Source organism: Alligator mississippiensis, chromosome 5, assembly GCF_030867095.1.
Source record: "Alligator mississippiensis isolate rAllMis1 chromosome 5, rAllMis1, whole genome shotgun sequence".
In the NCBI taxonomy this organism is placed as follows: domain Eukaryota; kingdom Metazoa; phylum Chordata; order Crocodylia; family Alligatoridae; genus Alligator; species Alligator mississippiensis.
Window position 1 is genome coordinate 170,951,284 of NC_081828.1, and position 24,917 is coordinate 170,976,200.

Below are 24,917 nucleotides of genomic sequence, written 5' to 3' on the forward strand. Positions count from 1 at the left end.
AATACTGAAAGACAATTAAATAAGAGATTGAAGTAGTAATTCAGGCTAAAGGAACAAATCAATAGACTAAACCACAACTCTTATTTTAAAACCATCACAGAAGAAACAATGGTAACATGATTTGAATGCTAGTCAAGCTTCTTGCGCTCTATTAAACTTATTTTAAAAAAGGATACACATTATCCATCTGCAAACTTCAGAATCAAATCCCCAAGCCAAAACTCGTAATTTTACTGGATCTACTGCTAGTAGGGATCCTTACATTCTTAGGAACTATGCAGAGAACCAAAAAAGGTAATCTAATTTCCGAGAAGTACTGAAATTTGAAACAAAATGCATGGGAGTGACTAAAACGCATTCAAATGAGTACATGTTTACCCCAGATAAAGATGATATTGAAGATCAGTAGTTGTGGAATAAAAATACATCCTTGTCATTTTAAAATTCTTGTAAAATGAAACATAAATATGATGTCACTGATACTATATAAGAAAAATAGTACTTTACATGGTATTTTACAAGCACTATTTTATATTTATTAATAGAGAATATTTCAACTGGAAAAGTTCTGTCGATAAGTAACAGAAAGGGTGAAAAATATAATTGGACCAACAGAAGTATTAGCTGATAATAAGGAAGACCTTAACTTACCCTTGTAAGAAAGCCTTTGTACCAGTGTTTGAACCTTTTTCATTTTAGTTTAAAAATAAGACTATGAATTAGGCAACCATTTTAGAGTAACTGTATTAAGTACATGATATTAATAGGTTCCACAAGAAAACAAGGTCTATGATGCATCATATACAAAATTTACAGGGTAATAGTTTTTCACTTTCAGTCTTGGTACAAAACACAGTACAACACTTATAACCAGTTGTATTTTACTGTATATCCTATTTTCAAACACCAATTTCTTTTCACAGTACTGGCAGTGATATACCACTTTATTACATCTTCAACTATATGTTGATATGTAAGTGTCAACCATGTTACTTTTACTAGTAAATAAAATACACCTTTCCAAATAAACTATCACCACCACCACGTATCTCAAAACAAACTTCTTCAAATTTGCGTACTTTTGTTGTGAATTTTGTTGCTTTTAAAAAAGAAAAACCACGGATAAAACACTGACACACTGACTAAATCCAAGTATAATATAGCAAGGTGACTTTCAATCGCTCTCATGTGCTATTAATGAATTTTAATCCCAACTAGCAAAATACCTCTGAAACAGGTTTTAAATCAAAGACTTGAAACTGCAGATCTAAGAGTTTGCTCAATGTCCATTAGTGACCTGAAGCAGAATTTAAATTAGTGTATTTTACACTTTCCTTTTAGAATATCTTAAAAGTGCAGCTACACCCTGTTTTTCCACAGTCTGAATACTCAAACCCCAGAAATAGCTAAAATTCATATGGGGGTCCAATAATCAATACTTCAGCTTAAACTGATTTTTACAAAGCATGGTAGACTTTGAGAATCCTTTCATAATAATCAGAATTGACCTGTATTCTATACACCATTTTTAGGGACTTTCTATTAGAGAAATAAAAAGGGTTGAATTAAGAATTACCATTCAAAACAGCCAGACGTGTAGTTAAAGCCAATAAATAAGACCTTAACTTGCACTGATACTGTCTTAGCATTAAAAAAACTATGAATACAGAAAAAAGTAGAAGCATCTTTTCTTCAAAGCAAAAATCCATAGAAAATATTTCAATAGTTGCACTCTTTAAATGCAAAGAATGACTGTATTGATGAGTAGTGATGATGAATCAATCCCCAGCAAGACTCAAGTATTCTCTCAACAACCTTCAAACATCTATTTGAAAAGACAAAAACTTCCACCAAACACTTTGTGATGCTGGCTCACATTGAATGGAAATCCCGAGGACAGGTCAGCATTCTGCTGAAAATCTCTGTGAAGAGTGTTCCGAATTTCAGCAAAGCTTCTGCAAGTGCATCTGGAACGAACTACTTCAGCCCACTTATAGGCATATTCCAGTAACACCTGGCTCTATGATGCATATCAAATCTATTAACACATCAAATTGCTGATCTGATAGCAATTTCATTTTCCCAGCATAGATGAGTCATGAGAAACTTGTTCTGGAGGTATGTGTTTCGGTTGTGAAAGACATATTAACAAAGTCCAAATTTGAAGTTCTAATGCTTTATGTCTGGACAATCTCTGCTGGCACAAGATTCCCTGTTGTATCCAACTGCATACACTTACACGAACATGCAGAAACTGGGCACTCGGTGTGGTCCCTGGGTGAAAAAGAAAATTGGGAATTATATGACTGTGAATGGGTTTGTTGTTTCACTGTTGTATTTCCTAAAATGAAGTGTTCATCACAGATTTACAGCACAGATCAACAGCAAACGTACTGTGCAAGTAGTAATAAAGAATGCGTAAAATGGCAACTCAAGCAGATACATAATAACAATTTTAATTTATGCAGGGGAATTCAGGATGGTATGACAAACTGGGCTCAAATAGCCCCATAATAAGTACTAATAGCAGAGGGGTAAGATGTGGGAGATCTGACCCTATATGATACATCATATGGAGGGAAATTTGCTCATTGTGTCTGGCATGGAAGACTTCATGGCAACACAGCATATCTTGAAATGTAACAAAAATCAACTCAGAAGCTAATCCTACCCAACATGCTGTATCAGGATACAACTCAACTCCTGTCACAACACAACCTGAGAGTATATAGAAAGGCAAAAACTTAGCCTTGTATATCACCAGGTAAAAATAAAGGCAGAAAAATCTCAAACCAACACTAAGGCAAAGAGTAATAAATGGCTTCTCGATCACCATAACTATCGTAGCCTTTGCTCCAATTTTAAAACTCTCCAATTTGGCAGACTGTTTCCTTAGGTTGAAAGTTTCCCCCTCCCCTAGAATACCCCTGAAAGTAGCTTTGTTCCTGATGGGTATTCTCAGTTTCTATGTCTGCTATCATGATAGTTCTCTCCAAATTCTTCCAAAAAGAACCCACAAATAGCACAAGTTGTTCAAGACAGCCATAGAAAAAAGGAAGACAGTTCAGTTTTATAGCAGTTTCTTAACATGCTCTGGCTTTCATGACAAAGGAGCTAGCAGACATTACTGGGTGTAGTGTTTGGGAATCAGAGACTGATGATTACTCCAAATCTCTTTTGTGTTATCTTAAGAAGAACTGGATCTATTGACTAATACATACATTTTATGCAAGAGCCAGCATTAATATATTATTAAGTTAGATGCAGAATTAAGGGTAAAATCTCAAACTTGAGCTTTGCTCCCCTCTGCATGTGCCTTAAATTATATTTGATATAAAATATTTAAAAGAAATAAAACATCTTATATAAGAGTGCAGCCAAGGAGGCACATGCTACATGGCATAACACACGTCCATTAAAAGAAGTTAAAATATTGTAATTTTGCTAGTTTACCTGAACCAGCTGAGCATGTGTCCAGCATGCCCACCATGCCTACAGTTGTGGCACCAAGTAAACCAGTTGTTGAACTGGGCTAATTTCTTGTCCTTGCTAAGGTCCACCTTTTCATCAGATTTGGAACCTCCTAGATATAGACAAGACATTTTCATTCATTACATTTTATTCTTCCGCATTAGTACTTTACATGCTCTGTAAGCATGCATAAGCCAAAACAAACATGATTTAGAAAGATAAATCAAATGATAAACTTGTATAAATGATAAACTTATATAGAAAAAAAGACAGCATCATGAGAAAATAAATGAAAAGTATTTAATCCATTATTCTGTGCCTAAAGCTTTAGCATCTCTCCCCTACATGGTATTTTTTAATTAAGCCTATAACATTTTGGTGTTACTAGTTGTAAATTTTACATAACTTTGAGACAGCCTGATAGCAGGATTTGTAAAATTTCTTCCTTAAAGAACCTGTGGAAGCAAGCATGCAAGCAACACATTTTTATTCTATAAGCCACTTAAACAAATAGGGAATCAGCATAATGACTAAGTGGAAGGGTAAAACAGGCAACAGAAGTACAGTGGTTAAACTATTGTTTTAGCTCCTACAGTCACAGTGACCTCAGGATGCATATTAATCATACATAAATATATAATACAATCTCTTTCAATACAGCTGTATTTTCTGTTTTATTTAGTTTATTCCAAGTTTCATGTATGATCTGCTTTCCTAGACTGCTACTGCAGATCCTCATACTAATAAGCAATATAACTGTAAGCAGCAGAATGAAAACAATTTCACATAAAATTACAGATAAACTAGTGAAACAAGCAGGAGAGATGTGTGCGTTTATAGCAACATAATATCATATTCCATAGCTTTATCACAACCCTGAGCTATAAACCCAGTTAGTGACTTCTATAGAATTTGGCAGTCAGACTGACAGATGCTATAGACATCAAATAAACCTCATTTATTTGCTAGTTAGCAGTAGAAATTTTGCCCAAACCATTGTACTGTTACACAGAAGAGAGGAAGAGAAATGAAATAAACTCAGACTTTAAATTCCTATGTGCACAACATTTTCTATACAAGCACTACATTTCAATTTTCAAGATATGAATCAATTTTCACAAGGTCTCCCATGGCTAAATTCTCTAGGGCAGTGGCTCTCAACATTTTTAGACTCGAGGAACTCCTTGGAAGATGCCAGCTCTGAGTTTTTACTTGTTTTATTACCTTTCAAAAATAATAGAGCAATTCTTCCATTGTAAAGAATTCAGAAAGACTGCAACAAGTCAGAATATTTTTGACACTATGGATTTCTATTTACATCTTTGGGTTGAAATCATGTGTAGGTGTTTGCACACCTAACAATGCTGATATTGTGTTTAAAAGGATCTCATGGCACTACAGAGTGCAGTTACACCCTCGTTGAGAATAACTGCTTAGGGCAGGGCTTGGTAATATACAGCCCATAGGCCAGATCCCATTTGTGGAGGTGGAGGGCTTTACCTATGCCTGTGACCCTACAAGGGCCAGGCAGCTTCCAGCTGAGCTTGTGCTGCTGCCACTTTTTCCCACCCTCCTGGCTCTAGTCCAATGTGGGTTGGATGGTTCTGGTGGCATGTCAGCAGTGGGGCCTTTGCCTGCACCAGGAAGCTGGGAGCTGTGCCCACACCATCATCACTGTTCCCAGCTCCCCACTCTTCATCTGTGGAGCATATGCCATGTCCAACTAGTGGAGAGCTGTGCTGGGGCTGGGCAGCTTCTGGCTGTGCCCATACCACATCCAAGGGAAAGGAAGAGCAGGGGGCTGAGGGAAGCAGCAGTGGCATGGGCACAGCTTCCAGGTGGTGGGGAGCTGAGCTGGAACCAGGTACCTACAAGTTGTGTTCATGCTGCTGCCACTTCTTCCTGCTCCCATTACCCTTCTGAGTGTAGCAGATGCAGGTTGCAGTTTCCCAGACCTGATGCAGCTCCCCATCAGCTGGAATCTGCGTCCATGCTGCTGCAGCTGGGGAGCAGGGGGCTGGAAGCAGCAGTGCAAGTGCAGCTCTCACACAGATGGCTTTGGTGGGGGCACACGGAACGCACCCCACCCCCAGCAGATTATGCACCACTGAAGCCATCCAGCCTGCAGCTTCTTAAAGGTTGATGGTCCCTGCTCCAGGGTATAGGCAATAAGCCACCTAAGCTAACTAGGAATAAAATGCTACAGGAAGGATTTGGGCTTCGGCATCTAAGCAGATAATCTGGCCTGAGGTGCCTTCTTCCACAAAGATCCTTACCCACGTATCTTCTCCAGGAATTTTGTGCCTAAGCTGAGTTTCACAGTCCAGAAAAAAATCAGAAGGACCCCTAGTACACGGAGATGTGAGTAACTTAGGTTCAAGTACCTGTTCTCGGCTGATTTGGAGAAGCACTGTCCCATAGCCCAGTGCAACAGATACCCTCCACTCCCTGCTATGTCAGAGGTCTTTTGGGCAGGCTGCATCTAGTTTAGGTGTGCTCTAAGTATACCTACAGAATCAGGCCCTGGTAAGAAGAGAGGCTGCCTAGCCTGGGAAATCTGCTTTGCAGGTCTCTGGGGCTTCAGCTTGCAAAATGACTCCTATTAGCTTCAAGTGGCTTTCTGCATATCCATTGACAGAAACTTAGAAAACTACAGGGATAATTGGAAGCAGGGCTGTCCCTGGGGGCGTGAATCGGGGCAACTGCCCCGGGCCCCGTGGAGCCAGGCAGAGCTGGCTTCACAGCTGGCCAGCCTCTTGGCACCCCCCACAGCTGAATCTGCCACAGAATCCGGTGTGTCCGGCCACTTGGCACCCCATGCACCCGCTGAATCCACCACCGGCTTCCTCATGTCCAGGGGCGGGGCCACCACACAGCCTGATTTGTCGCAGGCCCCATACCCTGCTCGGGTTGTCTCTGATTGGTTGCCAGCAGTACTTAAAATGATGGACCTAAACATAGGCACCAACTTTTATTTTTGCCTGGGGGGGAAAGCTAAGATGACAGACATGTGGAAAGTTTTACACATTTCAGGTGCCAGTCCTCTTCCCAAGGAGGACCAGGGCCCTCAGGCCTCCATGTATTTGGCACCTCTGGACCTAAACACCTAAAAAGTGGCAATTAAATTTCTTAGTAACTTGGGGATCTGGGCCTACATTGCCACACTTCAATGAAGAAGTACAAAAATATATATGCACCTTCTTTTTTGATATATTTTCCCTTCTCAGATCAGTTTTAATCACAGTTGTAGTATTTCTTCATCCTATACTTGTAGATTTGTTAGCAATAATGAATTGCTAGCATTTTACTATTTCAGAAAAAGATGCCTATGCAAGCTGTAACTCCTGGAGAAGACTCAAAATGGTAAAACCTGATTGGAGAGAGCCAAGTTATACAAGGGCTCCAGGACAGTGCCTAAGCCCTGGAGAGGGATGAGTTTTAAGCAACGTTTTTCCCTGTAGTTTTTCCTATTAGCAAACTTGAATTAATCCTGCTCAGCATGAATCCCATTCCCAGACATTTAATTATTTTATGAATGGTATAGGGAATCTAGACAATCAAGTTGGGGTAATGGATTCCACTAGGTGGAAGGTGCCTATAGATGTCACAGTGTACTGCCCTGTGTGGTCCAAGACCTTTTGGGAATCTAATCTTTGGTACTTCATTAGTACGGAAGAGCCAAATAATTATATATACTGTCAGATATCACAATATTGTTATCTCATGCCATACAACTCCTTTAGCCCACCTACGGAAATCTGGAAAAACTGTTACATTAGAAACAAAAACAATTGCAACAGAATGTCTTTTAACGGGGGCTATTAATGCTACTTTTAATTAGTACCGATTTTGATATTAAAAACATTTCTTAAAATCATTCCATACCTGGACAACTGGAAACTGGTGTGCCCATATTTATAAGGCAAAGTGCACAGCGAGGAAGAGGTTTGCGACAACCAGGACAGCTAGTAACCTTTGACTTGGTTGGTGAGCCACTCACACCATATTGACTAAAACCCCGCCCTTGATGAGGTATGGCTGAACAGCTGTAAGATATTGATTTCCCACAGAAATTGCAACTCACAAACACCTATAGCAATTAAGTACAGAACAAAAGCCAAAATTAGTTAGATAATATTGATAAGGGACAACAGAAAAAAATCCAGTCTCAGCATTCACGCACAAATAAATCATCACAACAAAAAAGCCTAACATCTCATCTACAATAGAAAGCTGGCAACCAGTTAGGCTAAATAAAGACAGTAAAAAAGCCTGAGGCTGAAATGATTCAGTCTTTGCAGGTTAGCTTAAGCTGCAAAGACTGAACCAAAAGCAAAGGAACAGACATTCAGCTTTTGATTTAGGAAACACAGCCACATGCCTGCAGTGGCTCAAACCAGAAGCCAGGCAGCACTACAGCACAGCTCTCTGGCACAAAGCCAGCACAGGTTGCATGTTCACTTCCTCTTCCTGGTGCCCCCAGGGTCTCTGGAAGTTGCAGTCCAGACTCACAGCAGCAGGACTCTTCAGGGTTACTCATCACTTTCTCTTCCCACTTCCAGGTGCCTCTGCGATTTGTAGTCCCCGGGCACAGCAAGCACCAAGTAAGCAGGGCAGGGCAGCTCTGTACTCAGGGAAAGGGCAGTTTAACCCCAGCCCTCAGACCTCAGCAGGGGTTTGCTTGGGGGGGTAAGAGGGTAGTGAGCCAGCCAGTGAGGCCAGTGAGCTAGCCCTCATTGCTCCAGCTAGGGAGCAAAGGGGCAGGGCCAGCCCTGCTCTATGGAACAGACAGCACAGCCCAACCCACGGCTGCAAAATGCTGGGATGTTGGGGGACTGTGATTTAACTTGAACTAGGAAGGGGTCTGGGACAGAAGTTTCATACACTGGTTTGACCCAAATCAGTTAAGTCTGATACTACATTCAACCAAGGTTTATCTTAAACCAGTTTCAGCCATTTTTAAATTGGTTTATGTGCACTGAACTTCTATTTTGTTACATGTTTAAACCAGTCTCTGATCACTTAAACCTGTTTCTGTGCAACTTCTGTCCCTAGTCTTACAGAATTGAAGTTTCAAATAAGTAGTGTATATTTTTGTAAACCTGAAATATGTATCTTGCAGGAGGACTTCCCTTCCCTTTTCTTAGCATAATGGAAATCTTAAAATAATGTCTATAGCCAATTATGTCTTAAGGAAACCTGGTGATTTATCATCAAACTCAAATGATCAGCTACACACGTTACACAATACAAAGAAATTCAGGATTTTTTTCATAAATATCTGTCACTGTTCAAAATGAGACGGGTATTGAGGTCAGTGTGCTGATGATTTTTTTATTATTCTTTTCAGTAAAGAATGAAACAATCTGCCTTTCTTTTAGAGAGTGCTGAAGATCAAAGACATTGAAAGGCATGCTTCAGAAGTTTTAGAAAAGAGTGAAACAGTTCTAATAATTGGAGGGAAGAGAGCCTACTAAGAAAAAAAGCTTGGCAAATGTTTTATAAAGAGACTGTTGTATTTTTCTATCATCTAACATGATAAAAAATTACCATCTTGATGGTTAATCTCCCCCAAATTACCTCCTTCTCATGCAAACTACTTTTAGAAGGTATTTATGGCTACTTTGCAGCTTGGTCTTAAAACCAGGTCTCCCTTTTGCAAAATATGTATTGATGGAGGCTAAGGTGTGGTTAACAAGAACAGGTAACTTATTAGGTTAAAGGTACATGCCTCCTCTCTGTATGCATTAGCTAGAACTGATCACAAATATTGAAAAATGTTATATACATACCTGGGCTAAAGGTTTTGAACTGGGATCCAGCTTACTCCTATGAATATCAAACTCTGCTCGTTTATGCCAGAACCTCCAAGCATCCAACAAATTTCTGTAGTTCTCAATCCAGTATTGAACCCTCTCATCCTTAAGCACATCTGATGGGGAACCCTAAATTATGGGGGAAAATCCCAACACACACAGAGCAATTTTATACAATTATTTGCCATGCAAGATACCAAAAGTACTACAATGCAATATAATCATAAAAAAAATTCAAGATTGTCTATTAGTTTAGATTAGAAACCAACTTAAATATGGAAAGCAAAGAGTAAATATAAATGGTCAGTTTTCAGGCTGGAAAGATGTAAACAGCAGAGCCCCAAAGGATCTGTGTTGGGACAACTGCCATTTAACATATTCATAAATGATCTGGAAAAGGGGGTGAATCGCAAGATGACAAAATTATCCAAAATAGTAAAGACCAAGGCAGACTGTGAGAAACAGCAGAAAGGTCTGGGACATTTTAGCGAATGGGAAACTAAATAGCAGAAGCAATTCAACACAGAAAAGTGTAAAGTGATGCACCTGGGCAAAAATAACCTGAAATCTACCTACACTATGATGAGCTCTATATTAGCTGCTACCACACAGGAAAGAGATTCAGGAGTCATTGTGGACTGGTTGCAAAAAACAACAACTCAGTGCTGAGCAGCCATCACAAGGCAAACAAAAAGTTAGGGATTATTAAGAAGGGAATTGTTAAAACTGAAAGTATCATCATGTCCTTTTATAAATCCATGGTGTGTCCACACCTTGAATACTGCATCCAGTTCTGGCCTCCACACCTTAGAACGGGATACAGAAGAACTAGAAAAAGTACAGAGGAGAGCAACAAGGTTGATTAGTGGTATGGAGGGGTTTCCAGATGAGGAGAGACTATTTAGAAAACAGACACTTGAGGGGAGACATGATAAAGATTTACAAAATGCTGAATTGCGATGAGATTTACACTCTCTCTCACAATACAAAACTAGGGGTCATAAAATAAAACCAGTAGATAATAAGTTTAAAACTAACAAGAAGTTTTTTTTCACAGAGCGCGTTATTTAAAGCCTGGAACTCATGGCCACCAGATACTATGAAAGCTGACAGTTTGGGCAGATTCCAAAAAAAGACTGGACAAATTCCTGGAGGAAAAGGACATCAGTAGCTGTTGAGCAGGGGAGTTAGGGATACAGCCTCTGAATTAGAACATCCAAGACTTTAGATGCTGGAGGCTGCAAGTGAGAGAGGAAGAGTGGAAGAAACCCTGGTCATACCCAGTTCACACTCTGCTACTGTCTGACACAGGTTACTGGGCAAGATGGACCTATGGTCTGACCCCATAAATAGCACTTCTTATATTCTTATGTTATTTAATAAAGAAACCTAAAACCAATTTCCAAACATGAATTCTGCACATGAAGTACCCATTCAGTGACTGAAATATCTTCTTGCCCTACCAAGTTACTATACAATATTAGTATTCTGTCCAAACGTTTGTGAGAACATTTTAATTCATAGTCTATATAACCACAGTCATGGCAAATCAAAGTATTCTTTAGCATTTGCATACACCTGCCACATTACAAAAATATTGATATGATCCCCACTAACAGAAGCTTACATTTTAAGTAAAGACAACAAAAAGAGGACATTGAAGTAGTACATCAGGCAAAGGGGAGGGGTATGTTAAACAAGGTATGAAAGCACAGGTTTTTCAAATGGTTCTTGAGGTAATAAACAATAAAACCACATTTCCATTTTGCACATTGTTATGTGATAGCAGAATATGGGAAAAGGTGATGTGAGAAAGGATCTGAAGGTGGATGGGAGCCAGCATAGCACACAGCTCCCTCATCCCCCAAAGGACACTGTAAATGTGGAAGTAAGCCTACAAGGGGGCATGTAATGAGATGACTAAATGCAGTAAGTCATAATGCTGGTAGGTCTTGAAAACGACATTTAATATCTCTCCCAAAGCTTACATCTATTGATCAGGCTGAAAACGCGCATACTGTAATGTCCCGCATTCCACTGGCTCATTTCCCCAAAAGAGCTTTACAAGTTTTTTAAAATTTAGGGGAAGAACCTATCTATCTATGGGTAGGCATGAACAACAGTGAGGAGTGGCAATGGTAACTCTGCCAGCAAGGTCTAGAGCAGGGGTGGGGCAATTATTTCAGCTGGAGGGTCATTCAAGTTTTGCTTAGCTGTTGAGAGCCGCACAAGTAAAATCTTTCAGAAGATATCATTTTAACAAATTATAGATAAAAAAAACCCACCAAAAAACCACCCACATGCTAAAATCAAATATCTGTTAGAATATATTTTAATTTTATTTAAAAAAATGATTTTTGTCCTGATTTATGTTTTTGAGAGTAGTGTATATAGAGGCAATTGCATAATAACTCAAAACAGTCTTCATAGATTTAATAAATTTCATAGACATTATGGGCTGGAAGGGACCTCATGAGATCATCGACTCCAGCTCTCCTGTCACAGGCAGGAAGTCTGCTGGGGTCAAATGATCCCAGCAAGATAAGCATCTAAACTTTTCTGAATGAGTCCAGAGTAGGTACTTGCACCACCTCTGGGGGCAGTCTGTTCCAGACCCTGGACACTTGGACTATAAAGAAGTTTTTCCTTATGTTCAGTCTAAATCAGCCTTCCAGAACTTTGTGGCCATTAGACCTTGTTATCCCTTGGAGGGCCCTGGTGAACAACTGTTTTCCCAGATCCTGGTGTACACCCCTTGTATACTTATAGGCTGCCACCAAATCTCCCCTGAGCCCTATGGGGCTGAAGAGTCCCATACAAGAGTCTTACTTTTGTATAGTGTGTGTGTGTGTGTGGGCGGGGGGGGGGGAGGGGAGGGAAGGGGGGTGCTGTCCGTGCCCTAGGTCCTGGGAGGCCAGCAGCTGGGAGTAGGTGGAGGGGGCAGGAGACAAGAGGCATGTGCAGCAGAGTTAGCCCAGGTGGTACAGGTGCAGTATGCTTCCTTACCTGCAGCTGCACCTGTGGCACTCTACAGTGGACTGAGGCCTGACCACTCCTGCTCAGGGCAGCCCACACCACATACCTGCCTGTACCCACCAGACAGTACCGCCCCAGTCACTGTGCACAGCTTCTTGGTGAGGCTGCTGCTGCAGGTGCCCAATTAATACTCAGTTCACCTCAACTCCAGTGGCTCCTTCTCCCTCTGCTGCACTGCTCAGGGCAGCAGGCAGTGTGGAGAAGCCATAGGATGTGTGCTGGGCACCACACACCCAGCCAGGGGGAAAACTGCAGCCAGGCAGTTCCTGTCCCATTGTGCGGGGTTCCAGCTCCAGCTCCCAGCTGCCTTTCATCCACTCGGCCACCCGCAGGTGGCTGCTCACTGCATCAGGTGGGCAAAGTGGTTGGAAAGAAGCCAGGAACTAGAGCTGGGGCCCCAAATGTTGGGCTAGGAGCCACTTGGTTGTAACTCCCCACCTCCTCTGGCTGGGCATCTGTCCCCATGGCTTCCCCATGTGCCTGCTTCCAGGAACAGTGCAGGAAGAGGAGTTGCTGAAAGCAGGTGCAGCTAACCAGTACCTGGATAGCTACAGCCTCACCAAGAGCTGCCCTGCCAGAAAGCTGTGCACACTGGCTGGGATGGTGCTATCTGGCGGGTGTGAGGCAGGTGTACGAGGGGAGAGTGGCACGGGCTGTCCTGGGTGGGAGAGGGCAGGGCTCAGCTCCATGCGAAGCACTGTGGGGCAGACAGGCAGGATCCAATCAGTTGGTGGGCACCTGCCCACAGGCCGGATTCCATCGGTTGGTGGGCTGGATCTGGCCTGTGGGCCATGTTTTGCCACCCTTTGTCTAGCAGCAACAATAAAATAATTCCAGTGCCAATATAAATTGCTTTGAAGCAGGAAAGACACTGAGAATTTAACCAAAATGCCAACCCTAGATTCTGCCTGAGAGCTATATCATCATCAGACAACGGATGGTACATGTCAAAGCTAATGGAAAGGAAAAGGATCATTTAATCTCTTTTCCTTTCTTCTTCCCAGGAAATCTTTACAATCTGGAGAGTGCAGTAAGGCCATCTGCCAGCTGAAGCCTTGATGATGCATTAAACAAGAAATAGCACATAGCTTTATTTTCATACTATGGGAACTTTTCTGTTCATCTTATAAGAGTTTATGCCCACAATACTGAAGAAAATAGATGCAGTTTTCCAATACACATAATAGTTTTCCAATACACATAATCTGGAACTACTTCAGACAGACACACTAACCTGCAACATACAATAGCTTGCTGTCTGAACATCCCCGGTTCTATCAACGTAGCTTTCCATTAGGTCTACTCCATCTTTTGTCAGTCCTGTTAACAGGATTCCCTCCAGATTCCCAGCATCTTTCATTTCATTTGTCAGCTTCTCAATAAATCTATTCAACTGAGGAAGAAAATGTTAACAACTCAGTTTTCTGTTCATACTCTTCTAACATAAAGAGTTTTGCTTCTGGCAGCACCTCAATATTTTGATTAAGTTTTCCCCCAGAGAAAGTTTTTCAACTAAAAGTTGGAATTTATCCAGAAAAAGTTAGTGTAAAACACAGACACATCCACTTCAATGCAGTAAAATCAAAATCCTGGTCAACATACTCAATATTTCCTGAAATGGTGGGAAAAAAACAATAAGCCTCTATGTAGATACTGATTCAGTAATTTAAAAAAATCCTTTCCTACTGTTAATACAACCTATTTTATTTCCAAAATTGTATTTCATTTGAATCAATCCACAATAAGTGTTTGCTGTTTAATACATCTATTTATGAAGAAAAGCTTTCAAAAGACCATGAATTTTACCTGTTGCTTTCCAAATGTGTTTTGTTGTGGTATGACAGCCAACAGTTTATGTAGTTTAAATAGATCTAAGTTAAACATGGGTGTTTAACTTAGATTTTCCTCAAAAATAGTTGGATTAAATAAATACCTTACCTAAGTTTGTGAAATCACAATAGCCTTCTTTTTTTGTAATCTTAATCAGGTACACATGAGCCAGAGAAAGAAGGAAACAAGACAACTACAAGATAAACCATGGAAAATCAATTCTGTGTACTTCGACCCAGTCCTAGCACATGACTCCATGCAAACTGAACCCTAGTGCACTGAATGGGTAACCACTTAGAATTAGTACATTATTGAAGTTTTTAATCATAAGATTCTAGTAAAAACATACTATTTTTTCAATAAAGATAACATAAAGATCTTATGATCTCATAATATTTCAAAATCAAGATCTCCAATATTTGCTTATCAACTAATATTTATCCTAAAGTAGGTTATGCTGTTATGTTATGACATAGACACCATACTTTCTCAAATCCAAGACAAGGTTTCCTCCCCCCTAGTCAGCATGGGGGGAAATGTACTCAAATCCAGGACAAGGGGCAAGGCAAAGGAGGCAGAGAAGGAAGGCAAGCAGGTGCTAAAGCTCCGACTTCAGCCCCAACCTGGGTTTGGAGCCAGAGCTGCAGCCTCTGCCTCCCCCATTTTATTAACAGTTTATTTTATTCTTTATTATTTTCAGGAAAATTACAAAATGAAGTGAGTCACTACTTCCACTATTCACCTTCAGCATTTTCTATAAATATTTCCAACTAAATCATACAGAATAGCATACCAGGTTGTACCGACATTCAAAATACAGACTTACCTGAGCATCACTGAGGAACTTACAAGCAAATGCCACTCTGTCTCTTACTGCTACATTATTTTCATACTATGATGAAAAAAAATAAAGAAAATATCTCTCTCAAAAGCAGAAGTTTCCAAGACATTCTATTCAAAATCAGAATACTGTCTTATTTTATATATAATATTGTGTATTTGACATGATGCGAGTAAAAGTTGTGTTTACATGCTGACATGAACTATTTCAAGTTCCAGGTGCTATTTTTATACTGTAGGTTTAACAATCAAAGCAAGACTGTCGCAGCCAGGGCACTCTACCATAACATCAGAAAAGCCCAACTCACTAAATCACACTTTGATCTATGGAACATTGGCAAGTCACGGAGCATCGATCCATAGTCAGCACAAATAGCCAAAATTACCACCACGGAACCAGCGAGGGGAGGGGAGGAGGATCAGGTGATTGAGAAATACAGACAAGTGAGAAAAAGGAGGCAGAGGAAAATAACAGATGGGATGGAGTAATGAAGTGAAAAACAAGAATCAACAGTACAATTGAATACTTAGTCTCTTTTGAACAAGACATTAAAATACATAATTTTCAAAATAATTTGTTACATTGTTTATTACTTGTACTACAGTAATAGAATCATAGAAAACTAAGGTTGGAAGGGACCTCAGGAGGTCATTTAGTCCAACCTCCTGTTCAAAGCAGGACCATCCCCAACTAGATCATCCCAGCCAAGGCTTTGTCTATACAGGTCTTAAAAGCCTCCAAGGATGCAGAGTCCACAACCTCTCTGGGTACCTGTTCCAATGCTTCATTACCCTACTCATGAGAAAGTTTTTCCTAACATTTAACTTAAACTTCCCTTTGCTGCAATTTGAGACCATTGCTCCTTGTTCTGTCATCTGCCACCACTGACAACAGTCTAGCTCCATCCTCTTTGGGACCACCCTTCAGGCAGCTCAAGGCTGCAATTAAATCCCACCTCAGTCTTCTCTTCTCCAGACTAAATAAGCCCAGTTCCCTCAGCCATTCCTCTAAGGCATGTGCCGCAGCCCCCTAACCATTTTTGCTGCCCTCCAATTTGGCGACATCCTTTCTGTAGTGAGGGGCCCACAGCTGGACACAGAACTCCAGATGTGGCCTTACCGGTGCCAAATAGAGGGGAATAATTACTTCCCTTGATCTGCTGGCAACACTCCTACTAAGGCAACCTAGTATGCCATCAGTCGTCTTTTGCAACAAGGGTGTTTGCTCATATTCAGCTTCTTGTCCACTGTAACCCCCAGGACCTTTTTCTGCACAGCTGCTGCTTAGCCAGTTTGTTCCCCAGCCTATACTGGTGCATGAGATTGTTCCATCCTAAGTGTAGGACTTTGTACTTGTTCTTATTGAACCTCATGAGATTCCTTTTAGTTCAATCCTCCAATTTGTCGAGGTCTCTCTAAATCCTAGCCCTACCCCTCCAGTGTATCTGCTACTCCACCCAGCTTGGTGTCACCTGCAAACTTGCTGAGGGTACACGCTATCTCATCTTCAATTGTTGATGGCCTTAACTGAGACCACTGAGACACAATGTGATGGGCACTATATATACAAAGTAGGAAAGTACCCCTGCATCAGACAGATTACCACAGAAACAGACAGTTTTTTCTAACTACTGGTTTATGCACATATGCTTCATTAGCTTATTGCTTTTCTCTTTCACCTACACAGACTAAAAGCCCAACTTAGAAATAGCAATTACAGATTAACTTGTAGGAAAGGCAAGGAGTTTTTGGGGGTGATATTTTTTTATTGGACCAGCAACACAAGAGAGAATCAAGACAGTGACACCCAGAACACCATCATTAACTTATTACAACATTCCCTATCCCACTCTAAAATATATGTACTCTCCAAAGGCTTGACAGCTGATCCAATAAAAGATTTCACCCCCAAAAACCCCTTGCCTCTTGCATATTTCCTCAACCATCACAGCTATAAGATCACCCTAACACACAGAGATTTCCTTGTACTTCATGAAAAACTAAACCCATAAACTTAGTTTAAGGTAATTCTGTCTCTGGACCTAAATTACCACATATTGTCAAAACAGTTGTACAAAAAAACTTTTAATACACGTAATACATGTTTATAACAAAGTAAATTTTTTATAAAGTAAAATGAGAAAACACAAGATATTTCAAATATATTTGGTGATCTGAAGTCTGTCAAGACAAGAGAATTTGTTTTCTACTTTTTTTTCCTTCAGGTTCATTTTGTTGTGCATCTCAGATACCCCCTCTCCTTAAAAACCCTACTCATTCTTGTATCAATAAATAATTATCATCAATACTGTCAAAACAGGGAGGAGTATTTGGTCAGATCTCTTTTGGTGGAAATCCTTATTTGTTTCTATGATGTAGTCTATGAGACTATTTAAATTTCTAACTTTTCTTTTTAGAAAATTACTATGTATTTATCATCTTTTCCTTTAGTTTGTTTGCCTCAATTTATTTACTCTTTGCTAATTCATTTGAGTGTTTTTAGCTTAATGTGATCTGTGTTTGTTTTATTCTATTCTAATGTCCATGAATATCAGAACTTTTAAAGAAAATAATCATCAGGAGGCTGCAATCAGCATTAGGAGGAAACAAATGATAAATTCTAATTTGAATAAATGCAAAAGTTTATACAAGATCCTCTGTAATCATTTAAAATACATTTAAATTACATACAAGGACAAAAGTTAAAAAAGATAGCTTTTAAAGTTCAAAAGTTTGCTTAAGTTAAAAGGATGCTTACCAAAACTCCATCATATGAACCAGCCTCACTTGTCAGAAAAGCAAACATAGCACACAAGTAGGGGTTGTTTAACTGCAATCTTAAAGTGCTGCACATTTCTCTCCAAAGGGAGTTCTTCTCATCTGTATAGCCTGATAAGGCCATTGCTACTACATTGAGGTTCAGATCACCTGAGCATGAAAAACAACCAATAAAGCACAGATTTAAGAAGATTGTCTTTCATTTCCAAAAAGGGATGTTGATTAAAAAAAATGCAAAATACAACGAAAACATTAGTTTGAGGTGAGTTCATCTGAATGAGTAATGCATAAAAGCATTATGGTTGAGTACTCAAGGATAGGACCTCAGCCAAAGTTCAAGAAATTGTACAAACATGGTCCTGTACTCATTAACTATACCAGTTCTATAAATATGTATCTTAATTTGCTACTTTAAATCACTGCTCAGGAAGACTAGCGGCTTAAAAATCCATATGACACAACAACTACCATTTCACAGTTTGGAAACTACTTGTAATTAGTCTTTGTTAAGTTTGATCGAGTACGGATGCCTGTTTTGTATAAATACTGTATGGATTATTTTCTAACAGTGATACAGTATGAAAATCTGTGTATCCAAACCAGCTCCTAACTGCTGTCAGAAAGAGACATCACTGTAAGTGTGAAATAATAACTTAAGCAAATATACCATGATTAATGATAATTAAAATCATAATTTATATTCACAAGATGACAAAGTTAAGACTGTATTTAACTATGACTTTGAGTATACAGACAAACCCAGCAAGGGCAAAGATTCTATTTCACCTACCCCATTATTAAATAAATTTTTGTTCTGCACTGGAATAAAAAATAAATTTCTGAACATTTTCATGGTACAGCATTATAATCTCACCACCTCTTTCTAGATGGAAAAAGTGAAGTTTTCCATTTACCTCACTCTCTCTGGTCAGAAACAAGTGACCAGAATCCATCCTGGATCTCTGAAACTTGTCCAAGAAGCTGAAGAAACAGCACATCTTGACTAAAATGCATTTCATCCAAAATATTTCAAACTCTCCCTACCCAACAGTCTGCAAATACCAATTGTGCAACTTCAGACTTCTGCTAGGAGCTCTATACAAGGAAAGCCCCATGAAGACAGTGGTACTCTGTATCAGCTTGGGGAATCACTTGGGCACAGCACTCTGTGAGAATCAGGACCACAACATGCAGTTATTAAAGGGAGTCCCCCCTCCAAAATACACTGGGTTTTGACTTTCTGTGCATTTAAAATCTTTTCTGCATAATGTAATGATTTTCCTTTACTGATTTTTTTTTTACTGAAGGTGATTCTGCCGCTGCCGCCATGCTCCCAAGCTCGGCATGTCATGGCGCCACCAGCGAGACCTGTGGCATGGGGCTCCTGCCATTGCCACCAGATCTCTGCGGCTTGTTGACTCCTCTGCCCCACCCATCCAAATGCTTGTTCAAAAGAAACATTTTGCTGCATCCTGATCATCAATGGATTTTTGCTACAACAGTGGCACATGGGGAGAGAAAGCTACCAGAACACTTGGAGAAAAAAAAAAAAATGGAAATTCATTCCCTTTCCATAATATCAAACTAAAATACAGTCTTACAAAAGACCATTCATCTTGGGATTTTACCAGATATGATCCCTTCTGAGACACTAGGAGGTACTAGTCTAATACATAAGAAATTCTAACTGTACATAGTAGGGCATTAGTACAATTCTAAAAAGAACAAGGAATGGAAACCAATGACTTAATTAAAAGGAAGGTATCACAGACCAGAATGTAAGTGCTAACAGAAGGTCTAATCCAGTGTTTCCCAACCCGTGTGCCATGACACAAAAGTGTGACGTCAGAAATGAAAAAGCCCACTGATATCCAAAGATATTACCATGGCAATGAAAAATTATCTTGTAGTATGGCAGAAAGCTATCCCCCCACCGAAGTCAAGATATTATATACAGCATATACCTTTTCCTGAAGAAGCTCCTTTATTTAATATCTGTATTGCTCGCCGTATATCCAAGTTGAAAAGTGCTACTGCAGCAGCTCGCTCCCAGTCTCCTTCTTGTTCCAAAGAATTTAGGAAGGGTTCCACATCTAAATCTGTGCCCTTCTTTATCCATCCACAGAGCTGCAGGGCCAAGGATCTTTCCTCACTTAGGTATTGAATAATATCTGCCTGCCTATCAGATCCACTCCGACTATGCCTGAGGTTCTCTGTTGTTCCTGAAAAGGAACACAATGTAAATTATTTGACATATCTATGAATTGGAAAACATAATCTTTAAATTCACTGAAAAATTACAAAACTGAATTTTGTAACAAACTGAACGTAATGTTCATTTTTCAGAAAAAAAATCAAACTTAAAATGATGATAAAATAGCACCTATTTTATTACTAGCTCTTCTATTACTATTCTCAACAGCTAAATATGTACAGAGTCTTCCAAAACAAAAAGATCTAATCTCAGCTCCAACAGATTAAATTAGACAGAAAAACAGGTGACAGAAAAGATGGAGACAATGAAGAGAGTATGCACTTATTCAGCTGAATAAGTGCATGGTACAAAGGAGAGGGCAATTTTACATATTACATACACATGTTCAGTACTCCTGTTTACATTATGTTGTTACACAAAAGGAGACAAACACAAAGTCAATTTAGCTATCACTGCATCCTTGTGTAGGAAAAATATATTGTAAGAAGTTATGGGAAAATAATAGTTTTCAAGACTACATTTACACAGAATAAAAACATTTGAAATTAATCTTCGTGACCTTTCAAGCAATCTCGCTTAGCTTTCAAAATAAGACATTATCTGGCAATAGTATTCAAAATACAAGTTTAGTCCAGTATGGTTCCTCTAAGAGCCAACTAGAAACTATTTATGTAGAAAGTTGATGCAGAAGCAGAGGTATAGAGCAGGGGCTCATGAATAAATTACTCCACAGCATGTACTTACAGCATATCAGCTGCTCTAATATGTATGCTCATATTCCACAGTAATTGAAAACTAACACATTGCATATTATGCCTCAATGAAACATGATCCAAGTGAACTCCAACGAGTTAATAATTTTGAAATGACAACAAAAAACAGATCTCTCAAAAAAAGCTTTTGTAGATATGCTACAATGTATATAATTGTTATTAAGACACCATGTTCTTACCCAAAGATGACTTCACAATTGATTTGATGCCTGCGTAAACTAAGGGGACTTTGTTCCCTGAAAGTTTCTGATCCATATCTTCAGTATACTGCTTCATAAGTATTTTCAGATATAGGAAATATGAAAAAGCCTTAAAGTTTAATTACAGGGAAAAAAGCCCCAATTGTTCAGCTTTAGATTTTATTAGAATAATCTTATATACTAACCTTTCCACAACACAAATATCATACTAATGCAGTGATGCCAAATGCATCTGACCACCTGGGCCTGATCCGACATGTGAGGCCAGTCCATAGGCCTGCATCATTTGGTTCCCCACAGGAACTGTAGCAATTAACAGTGCCATCACTCCACTGCTGCCAAATATCTGGACCCATAGAGAATCTTGCAGGCCAAATGACAACTCTGTGAACTGGATCTGGTCCATGGGCTATATCTTGGTCACCCCTGAACTATTTGTACACTGAAAGTAATATGCCAACCATGGTGATAACTTTTAACAAACTGACATAACATACAGAATTCTGTTACTATGGCTTACTATCAAACAAAGTTTCCTTATCTACTAAATATTTGTAGATTAACCAGGACCAGCTCAGACTGTGGGGTTCTGAGCCACAGTCCTCTCTAAAATGGAGAGCTGTACTGTACACAGAAATGACCATTCATAGGATGTTAAGAAAAGGTAATGGAGAAAGAGACCAGCCCACTGTTCACTGAAAAGGAATGAATGGAACACCACCCAACTGGTTATCTAACATCCAGACATTTTCAAAGACCTCAAGATTACATACATGTCTGTCTACACACAGTTTTTTTGGGAGCAGCTAGTTCTGAAGAACTTCACATACGAGACAAGCCCTTACTTTGTTTAGTATTATAACAGTATTACTGTGCTAGTGTATTTCCTCATTTAGACAAACCTTTAGTGAAAGTAAGCAGGGGACAAGGAATATCCAGTTTCCTCTCTATTCTGCCAAAGTGATAGTTAAAAATATGACACTAAATGGACTAGTTTCCATTTAAAAGATTATATAACTATCTAAAAAATAGGCAGCATTCAGGGTACATTTTTGATTGCTAAATATTTAGTACTTTTAGATTTTTCATCTTCAAAGTCCCTTTCAAATATTAGTTATCACAACTCAAGCTGAGGAACTGACATATCACCAACAGCAATGGAAGAGTTACAGTTAAAGAAAAAAAGACACAGTATTTATATAAATTAAATAAATGCTATTCTGATTATGCAACTAGGTAAGCATATTTTGAGGTATCCCAGCTGGTTAAGGAGACAGACTTTAAAACATACATCCTCCAATAATTTTTTTCTATCTGCCTGAAAAGTAGAATTTTTCATTCCCTGCATTCCCAGTGTTCATAGAGTATTGCAGTGTCCCACACTGTTTGAACTTTATGCTCTTTATGTATTTAATATATAACATAAACAGTTTACAGAGACTAGAAGGCTCCTTTGCAATTCTCTCCCTTTTCTACAGCTGTTTACATCTGAAAGGATATAATGCAGAGTGTACCAAAGCGACTTCAGCTGAGGATCTTCATTTCCAGCTAGAAGATGATTTCTCCAGACCTGCTCAGTATCGAGGCCATACCTGGATAAAGCTCTCAGACGCATTTTGGTGGCTATATCTTTTTCTAAAGAACTAGCTTTTCCTTCCTCTGTGCATTCATACAAGTGTCGGCCACATGCCCACATTAAGGAAGTTACTGGACTCCATGCCAAAGAAATCCTTTCAAAGACAGTGAAGTCAGACATCGCTCTGTTGGGAGTAACAACTACCATTCGATTTTGACTTGTAGGATGCCACGCAAAGGAAGCAATGTAATTGTCACATGGCTGCACACTTCTTTCAATGATTGTAGGCTCTGTTTCATCTCCAATAGGCGTGGGAGTATGCTGCATGTCATACAATCTAATGATGTTACTATCCCTGGTTAAAGTAGCTAGGAGTCCAGTTCTTGTTGGACACCATGCTACTTTTGTTAGGGGCTTTGGTTGCTCTGTCAGGGTCAAAACAGGTTTTTCAAATTTTCTGAGGTCCCATATGGCAACCTGGCCTTCATAGAAAGAAGCCACACGATCATGGAAATGCGGGTCTACAGTTACCCCCTGGACAGCCTTAGTATTTACAAACATCTTTTGGCTTGTGTTCCTAAGGTCAAAGATAGCCAGGTTTCGGTGCATTCCAGCTAAAAGAAGCTTCTGATCCCGTGGAAGCCAACAAAGAGAAAGACAAGCATCATTCTGTCCCAGTTCATAAAGTGGCTTTGTGACTACCAGCCCTGCTTCAGTATCACCAGCTGAAAGTCTTACTTTCTCTGTGGCAACTGCAGTCTCTGGAGTGTATTTGCTACTGATATCCCAAATCAGTACTGAAAAGTCAGCCCGGTGTTTATCTAGGCCAGCAGCAAGCCAGTTACTGTCCAGTGGATTCCATGCTAGGGTATTACATTGTCGGGCATGTTTTGGAACAAATTCTTTGCCTATCAAGTCTTTGGATTTTGAGTTGTGATCCTGTCCAAGGCTGGTAAGAACAACTCTGCCATTGGCCTGTCCAACAGCTAGGAGACATTCCGGATCGTATTTAGGATACCAAGCCACACATTTCATGTAGGGTGTGTCTGAGTTTATTGATAACAATGTAGCAGCAGTTTCTTCTGACAATCGCAAAGATCCTGCTTTGGGTTCCGAACTCACAGCAGACTCAATGAGGTAGAGGCTCAGTTCAGAATCGCATACAACAAATCGATCAACGTGGTGTGGAGCCCACAGAATATCAGGCTTGGAGCCACTCATGCTTGCTATACAATCAGCAGACCAGGCTTACAGTGGTGAAGGAAAAAATCAAGTGACATCCATTGACAGGAAAACTGTGAACAAAGGAATTTGTAATAGTGTTAGAGAATACAGACTCCTTCAACTGTCTACAGCATCTTAAGAGGCTAGGACAAGTAGGGCACGGTTTAGAGTTCTTTCTAATGCAAAGATTTAGAAATGTATGTTAGAGATAAATGTCAAAAGCTCTTCTGACATCACCTCAAGGCCCCATCTTCAACCTTGCCCTGCCTGATATTGACACAGTATCTCCTGGGGGGGAAGAGAGGGGGAAATCCATCTATTCAACCTTGAATTGAAAACAAGACTCGTCACTTGTACAGCCTCTCTCATATTACTTTCTTGTGTTTCTGTAAGAGACATGACACCGGTAACATTGTCTGGTTTATCTATCAAGGCTCTTCCAGCACACATGCAAACTGCTCCCAAAGTGTGGGAGGTACCAGGGCCAGTTGAAGCCTTGGTACAGTGCCAGGGTGGGGACAGGAAGCTGCGCCGGTTTCATCAGTGCGGACCAGCTGGAAGATAACTGGGCAGGGTCCTAGTTACAGTCTGGAAACATGCCTCCCCCGAACAGCCCTGGCTTGGCCACGAGACTATCGCACTCAGCACGAGACGCCGGCACCGAGCGTGCGTTTGCTGCGGTTTCACGCGGCCTCAGTGTAACCGGCGACGAGGCCCCTCGCCTGGGCTAGGTCCAGGTCTGGGCGGCGCTCGGCCTCGCGGCTCGGCCGTGCCCGCGCTCCGCTCCTCCGCAGTAACCTCGGTACAGACGCGCCCGAGAATCCCCCCGGCGCCAGGCGGGGCCGGCAGGATGCCGCGGGGATGGGGGTCAGCCAGGCGGGGAAGCCTGGAGCCCGGCCCCCAGCGCACTCACCCTGCTCCCGCCGGGCCCCGCTACGCCGCGGAGCAAGCGAGAAACACCCACAGATACTTCCGGCTTGGGGCCGGAGGATAAACCCGCTACTACTTCCGGAGCGAGGGGAAGGGAAGTCCAGTCTCCCCTTCCGCTTCCGGGTTTGGAGAGGGGGAAGGGGAGGCCTGTGGTACTTCCGGTTTCGGGGGGAGGGAGCTCTCCTTCAGTCCGCGGGGAGGAGGGTGGGGCTTGTGGAGCCTTCTGAC

At 40.5% G+C, this 24,917-nt stretch overlaps 1 protein-coding gene across 1 annotated transcript; it reads right to left on the reverse strand.

The window, feature by feature from the left end:
• Positions 1 to 511: 511 nt before the first annotated feature.
• MIOS (meiosis regulator for oocyte development) lies at positions 512 to 24,808 on the reverse strand. The gene is made up of 11 exons (XM_006258165.4): positions 24,673 to 24,808; positions 22,460 to 23,830; positions 20,939 to 21,037; positions 19,736 to 19,993; positions 17,752 to 17,921; positions 14,980 to 15,045; positions 13,558 to 13,716; positions 9,264 to 9,416; positions 7,357 to 7,561; positions 3,454 to 3,583; positions 512 to 2,274 (listed from the first exon to the last, which is right to left on the reverse strand). Exons 2-11 carry the CDS (start codon positions 23,754 to 23,756, stop codon positions 2,178 to 2,180), a joined length of 2,634 nt encoding a protein of 877 aa, XP_006258227.1. The 5' UTR covers positions 23,757 to 23,830; positions 24,673 to 24,808; the 3' UTR covers positions 512 to 2,177.
• Between the last annotated feature and the right edge of the window lie 109 nt (positions 24,809 to 24,917).